We start from the raw sequence: 7489 nt of genomic DNA, 5'->3' as shown, positions 1-7489 counted from the left end.
ATTTGGGTGCGGCAAAACGTATTTTGGGTATGGAGATTTATAGAGATCGAGTAGCTGGCAAATTATTTTTGAATCAGAAGTCTTATGTTCTTAAAGTTCTTGAGCGCTTTGCCATGCAGAACTCGAAGCCAGTCAGTGCCCCTTTGGCAGCACACTTTCGACTTTCAGCTGAGTTGTCACCACAGTCGAAGGATGAGCAGAAGTATATGTCTCAGGTTCCATATTCGTGCTCAGTTGGGAGCCTTATGTACGCCATGGTATGTACTCGTCCTGATATTTCACATGCAGTTAGTATCGTTAGTCGTTATATGGGGCATCCAGGAAAGACACATTGGGAGGCTGTGAAATGGATACTACGGTATTTGTGCGGAACTGCAGGTGTTGGTTTATTATTTGGGGTTGCCAATTCTGGTGATCATGCTGTTGGTTATGTTGATTCAGATTTTGCTGGTGACCACGATAAGAGGAGGTCTTTGACAGATTATGTTTTTACTCTGTCCAGAAGTGCCATTAGTTGGAAAGCTACTTTACAGACTATAGTCGAGCTGTCTACAACAGAAGTGGAGTATATGGCCATTACTGAAGCTGTGAAGAAGGCATTGTGGATGAGAGGTTTGCTTTATGAGCTTGGTCTTGCACAGTGTGTGAGTTCAGTATTTTGTGATTCGTAAAGTGCTATACATTTGACTAAAAATCTGATGTATCATGAGAGGACCAAACATATCGATGTCAGGTATTATTTCGTTCGGGATATCATCTCACAGAAGCAAATTGAGGTGAAGAAAGTGGGTAAGGTTGATAACCCAGCAGATAAATTGACTAAACCGGTTCCGGTTGCCAAGTTCAAGCATTGCTTGGGCTTGCTTGGTATTTGCAAGGATCGTCCCTCGGGGGCATTTGGCGAGTGAGAGGTTAGAAGATGAAAGCTATATTTGGTGATTTGGTTCAGTGGAATTCAAGTCAAGGTGAAGAATTGTTGGGAATGTCTTTGTATTTTGGCAAATGCTAACTGGTGCATGCATGCGGTGGCTATGTGGGTCCCAAAAGCAAATCCATTGCAGCTTTGTTAGGATTTTCAAAAGCAAATGCTGCAGATGACGTGACATGAAGTGCTTTTACAATTGTGACCTCTATTTTACGAGGAATAACAAAACTTAACTTTAATTTTGACTTTAGCTTGTTAGATAATAACCAAATTGCCATTCAAGTAGTTGGGGGGTTCTTCGAAGAATCCGGCTTCTCTGGGAACCCATTCCAGAAATCAAAAGTCTTTATTTTTTAATAAAGCAATTTCAAGTTTAAAAATTATAGATTTATTAAAATATTTTATACGATTCAAAAAAATTAAAAAAAAAATTTTCATTTACAGTATTTTTAAGTTTGAAAATATGAAATAAGCTGCTTATTTTTCAAAAAAGTTTCTGGAACAAGGCCTAAGGCAAAACTGAAAAGAAGTGTGTGCGTTTCAATCGGAGCTATTTTTCGTGATAATTAATGGTTCAGATTTGTTGAAATTCTTATCAACAAAAATATATTCTTACCGGTAAGAATATAGAAAACAATTCTGAACCATTAAAAATAGCATCCGACAGTTGTGATCACTTGGACCGCACCAGACAAGCCAAATTCTTCTTCAAAAGTAAGTTTTACATTACTTTTGCTATTATTTGCCATTATGGTGTGTTTTTTTAATTGATTTTCACACTTTTTTTTTAAGTGTACTTCATTTTTTATCTTCATTCATATAGAATTGCAAAATTACCATTCATATATTTTTTCCTTCACATTAAAAAGGTAATTATGTAATTTCACATCACTACAAAACAAAAAAAGAATGCATTTGAATAAAAGGAGAGTGTGAAAATCAATCTTTTTTTTCCTTAAGCTTTATGCAAAAGTGTTCTCTTCCTCTCCTTTTGATTATCCAGTTAGCTAGATAGATGGCTGGATTTTTCTCACGTCTTATGGAAGTTCCTTTTTTCATAAAAATAAAATAAAATAGAAAGCTTAGCTTATTTTTGGAGTTCCGTTAATCATAAGATTAGTCAAAGATGTGCATTTTTATAAGAACCTACAAATTTTGAAAAAAAAATATATACAGGTCTATGATTGAGCTAATTTTTTATAAGACCCCTTAAAAAATTATTTAAGAAAACCTGAGCGATTCGGGTCATCTTTGTGGACTTGAGGTGGGCCTCACGAAAAATATATGAGCAATATCTGCCTATATTATCGGCGTGCATAGCAAAAAGTTTGTTCAAAAAAGAAAAGTGAAGCAAACTCACTTGTTTCAGTGAGCAAACATTTTTTTTGTCAAGCAGTACGAGATTATAATTGCAAACAATTTCACAATTTCTGTAAACTCACCCAAATAATCCAAACATTTTTTTTTTTTTTTGAAAAGTGAAGCAAACTCACTACTAAACTCATTAGGGAGAGAAAATAATCCAATAATTTAAAGAAAATCCCACTCATATGAAGGTGGAAGATTCAAACTCCTAACTTCCTAATAAGGTGTAAGGAGGTCCTAGTCAATTGAGTTAGTCCCAATTGGTTGAGCAAACATACTTAATTAAGGAAGATAAAATAATATTTTAGCAAACAATTTTAAGTTTTGATTTAAAAAAAAATTAAGTTTTGACGCCTGAGTGAATTGGCAAATAGAAATAAGGAATTGATTTTCACATTCTTTTTTTTTGTTTTTTAGTATTAAAAACGTATTTATTTTTTTTGTTGCAAGACAAAAAAATAGAGTGTGAATATAAAAATAGAAAGTGTAGAAGTTAATTCCTTAAAAATACTTCGAAATCAAAAAAACGAAATGCTTTTCATGATAAAAGAAAAATTTTACAAACAAATTTTCAATTATTCCCGAAGTGGGGCGTGTGTTGGATTTTTTGCACGTGAAGGGTAGTCTTGGCATTTTTGAAAGTTAATAGACTGTGCTCTGACAATGGAAAAAGCTATGTTGCTTTATAGAGAAAAGTACTTACTTTTTATAGATGAACTGATTTGATTCGATGGAAAATAGGTGCTTACCCACCGCATAGTGGCACCCAATAGCTGGACCGTTGTATTTTTAATTTCACATTGATTAATTATGTTGTTCCGTTTTTGTAGCATATTATAAATAGGATTTTTGGAAAACTTTTAAAGTATCTTTTGAGCTTTCATATTGTGGCATTCTAGAGTTACGGATTATAGCCGGCTCTTTGTATCTTTTCTTCACGTTGGTTAGTGAATCTTCTCTCTATTCGCCCGTGGACGTACCCATCTTAGGGAACCGCGTATATCTTGTGTCTTTGTGATTTCTTGTTTAGTTTTTCAATTTCTCGTTCTTAGCTTGCATTCACAGCGTTTGTTACAACATGACCAAGGGAATGAGGAAGTGAGTCATTGTATATATGCAAATTTCCCTTTGTTATTTTCCTTAGAGCTTGGCAACAGACATGAAACACGATAACACGATACGAATCGGACACGAAATTAGCGGATTAGGGTTGAATATTTTTGACACGAAACACGAAAATGACACGACTCGAGAACACGAGTTCTAAATGGGTCGGGTTCGGGTTGAACACGCGAAACACGAAATTGACACGACCAACACGGTTACTAATCTTTGTCACCCATTAACACGAACATATACATATATATATATATATATATACATATATATATATATATATACATATATATATATATATATATAGACACATATATAATATGGTATATCTGTAATTCTATATAGAGTTAGACAACAGACACGATAACACGACACGAATTAGACACGAAGTTAACGGATTAGGGTTGAGCATTTTTGACACGAAACACGAAAATAACACGACTTGAGAAACACAAATTTTAAATGGGTCGGGTTCGGGTTGGGTGGTTTGTAACACGAATCCGATTGATACGACACGAACACGAACATGACCTGTTACCCAGGTCAAATTTTCCTACCCAAATCAATTTATAGACATACACAAAATCCATGTAAAGGCTTAAAAAATTAATCACATTTTCTTATAATAAGGCAAGTGAATCTACCTGGGATACCAATAACTACAAGCATTTAAACACTATTAGCAGTTTTAGAAGAAGAAGGTCTATTACTAGCAAGCTCAATAGGAGTCAAATGGAAACCTTAAACACTCACAAGTTTGCATGAACATTTCCATAAACACTCACTCTGGTGGTGGGCCAACATTGATCGCACTATATAAATCGCACTCAATGTGAAAGTTTGTGTGTTAATGTTTTGTTTGTGGACCACCACCAAATGATTGTGCATGATAGCTGTAGGTTTTACCGACTAAGATAGAACGAAAAGATCTATACCATGGTCGCCGTACCAACTAATTAAGATAGAACGAAACCTCATGCAAATTGCTTCAATTTGAAACCCTTGCAGGAATCAGGATAGGCATAATCTTCATGGATTGTCAAAATGTACATTTATGGCCTCCATCCAAATTCCATAATGCTTTGTCTATATATATATATGGACAATTGATACATAAAGGCAACAGATGCACCAACTTGGAAGCAACAAGATTACGTCCATTTGCTTGAAGCGACGCAATGATCCGTATTTTCCTTCAGTTGCTCGTCATAGCACTAATCTTTGTTCCTAGCGCATTGTCGATTTTGCATGTTCAGATGCGTGTCATCAGTGGCATTCCAAATGATCCTAACCCGTTGCGACTTCAGTGCAAATCCGGAGATGATGATTTGGGAATGCACGAGCTCAAAACTGGTGAGGCATTGGATTGGCATTTCGGAATCAATATCTTCGGCAGAACTCTCTTCTTCTGCCATTTCTACTGGGGAGCCAAAGACCAAGTTTTCGATGTATTCAATACTCACATGGATATTAAAGATTGCTTACCTTCGAAAGTTAAACATAGAGATTACTCATGCTATTGGTTAGCGAAACCAGATGGTTTCTATATCAGTAATGGCGAGAAAATTTGGAAGAAAATGCATGACTGGCCTGTCTAACTTAGTCTGTAACATTGTTACCGCCTCTATCTCATGCATCAACTAGTTGTTGCTTCTATGAATAATTAATTTCTCAAAGAAAATAAGCAAATTTGTTACTATATATGGACCCTTTGCGCGGGGGATCAATGCTCGGTTTAAGTTGTGACTTGTGATGCCGTCTAGCCTTTGGTCCTTACTCCCTCCATCCCTATTTAATGGTCCCAATTAGAACTTTTTGCTGTCCTAAAATGATTGTCCCATTTTAAAACTAAATGGGCAAAAATTGATGAATTTCCTTTTTTACCCTTCCATAACGTTTTCGTTAACATTATTTATATGGCAAACAAACATATTGTTTTCGTTAATATTATTTATATGACACCAACAAAATGATGCTTGAGCCGAAGGCTAATACGATAGTAAAAAACTAAGGGTATGGACCCCATACATGGAATTTCCTCCGAGTTGAATTATTGTTACTGAGATAGAAACTATCAAGTTTTGCTACCTAGTAACATTTGTACTGCAGCAATGTAGTTGGAAGTTCACAATATTCTTTAACTTTACCATCAAATATACATTAAAAACAGCTTCAAGGGATTTCAGTAGAAGTGACAAAAATAGAGAGTGGGTCCGAAGGGATTGAGCCCAAACCGCCAATAGAATTCCTGATCTCTATTGAGTTGACGCAACCCGAAATCGATATCATCTCTTCGGGTGTGATTTTTGTTTACTTTGTTTTGTGTTGTGTCTTCCTTGCAAATGTACTTACACATTTATATACACAATTTCACGTCGAGTATTTAAAACCTGTCTATTTACATGGCTTCTTATCAAAATAATTAGGCATATATACACACTACAACAAATAGTTCTATGTGAAATTAACTTTGTAGAGATAGACGGCAATTCCTCACTGTAATATTGTATTCATCAAGAAGAGTGAGATGTTGTGAATTTGATTATAATCTGTAGCTAAGAACCTAATAAATGTGTTAGACTTTGAGTCCATGCGCAATTCGTACTTTAAGTGAAGAAAAATAATGGGAGACATAGTAAAAAATCTCTCATATTTACATTTTTTTTTGAAGTCAATGACAAACACTTTTTACAATCAAATATCTATACTTCTCTTTTAAAAGTACGAAAGCCTTATCTATTGTTTTCTCCTTTTTCTTCCCACAAATGCCCTCCCCAAAATCAGTTAAATACCTAAAAAACCCTTTTGGTGCCTTAACCTGCAAACGTGGCGCACATGACCAACGGATGCACTTCCAAAGGTCACGTCCGCCGGCGGAATATGGAAACGGCAAACATCGCAAACGTCCGTCAGTTGACAGCAAGCAACAAACCCTCAACAAAAAAAGTCATTCCCACGACCTGCAAATTAAAAAAAGGCATCCCCATCGCCTTCTGTGGTTGAATTTATCGGCGACGATGACGATGTCGGAGGAATCATCTACTGAGACAAACACAGTCTCCATATTCCGCCCTCCATCTCTGCCCTTATAATTAGGTTCTCACAGATACGAGATGTCTCCCTGGCTAGCCCAAACGTATCCACCGTATTCCCATAATATTCATCAGTAGAACAGGAAATTGACATAGCGGATTATTCGCTTTGGCTATACTAAAACTTCAGAATCTGAAAATTTGTTTGTATTAGGGATAATGATTTTAGCCTGTTATCCCTTGTCTTATTGGTAGAATATGTAGTGCGGATGGGGTTCCCTTCAGGGGACGTTATGCACACCAAATGCATGTTCGCTTCAAGTGCTCAACATGTTTTTGTATGACCAGGGAGAAGTGATGCCTAAATCCACCCAAAAGCCACCAAAATTTATCTGTACGAAGGGTTCCATTTCTTCAGTATCCTCAAGGTTCGTTCATTGTCGGTTGATATTAACAATTTCTTAATAGCATGCAGCCTTCAAATATGAGAACGGAAGAAGCGGGAAAATGGAATTGTATGTGAATTCGATTGTGTGTTTCATTTAGGCTATGAATAATTGCTCCCCCAAAATGAGTGGAATGCAGGTCTTGAGTGAGGCACAAACAAACAAGTAGACTCCATAGTAAACTTGCTTTAGAATTTGAACAAATTAAGTTGTAGAGAATAGTTCGCGTATTTATGTCTACAAAAAAATCTTTTATGCGGAGGGTTCTGTAAACAAGTTTTTACGGAAGTCGATTGCGAGCATCCAAAAGTGTTTTGGACGATCCGAATTGGAAATCAATTTTGACCGGTAAAAGATAATTTTTACCGGTCAAAATTGAAAAGTTGTTCTCCTATATCTATGTGTGTGTAATTGTTTATATATCTTTGTCTTTTCCTCCTATTATCATCAAGCCCAACAACGAAAGAATTTTGCAAAAAGGAAGTGAAATCGAAAAGATGTACCAAACAAATTAACTTATGAACTAATCTTTTTGGTTCATAGATGCAGGTATGTTGTTAACATTTTGAGGGCATGGTAGTTGGAATTTGCATCTGTAGACTATC

At 35.8% G+C, this 7489-nt stretch overlaps 1 protein-coding gene across 1 annotated transcript; it reads left to right on the top strand.

Moving 5' to 3' along the window:
- The first annotated feature begins 4584 nt into the window (after positions 1-4584).
- LOC131299573 (S-protein homolog 29-like) lies at positions 4585-5004 on the top strand. Its single transcript, XM_058325159.1, has one exon. The coding sequence runs from the start codon at positions 4585-4587 to the stop codon at positions 5002-5004; it is 420 nt and encodes a 139-aa protein (XP_058181142.1).
- The last annotated feature ends 2485 nt before the right edge of the window (positions 5005-7489 follow it).

Source organism: Rhododendron vialii, chromosome 9a (genome assembly GCF_030253575.1).
Source record: "Rhododendron vialii isolate Sample 1 chromosome 9a, ASM3025357v1".
Classification (NCBI taxonomy): domain Eukaryota; kingdom Viridiplantae; phylum Streptophyta; class Magnoliopsida; order Ericales; family Ericaceae; genus Rhododendron; species Rhododendron vialii.
The sequence above is the reverse complement of the archived record's forward strand: the minus strand, read 5'-3'. Positions and strand labels throughout refer to the sequence as shown.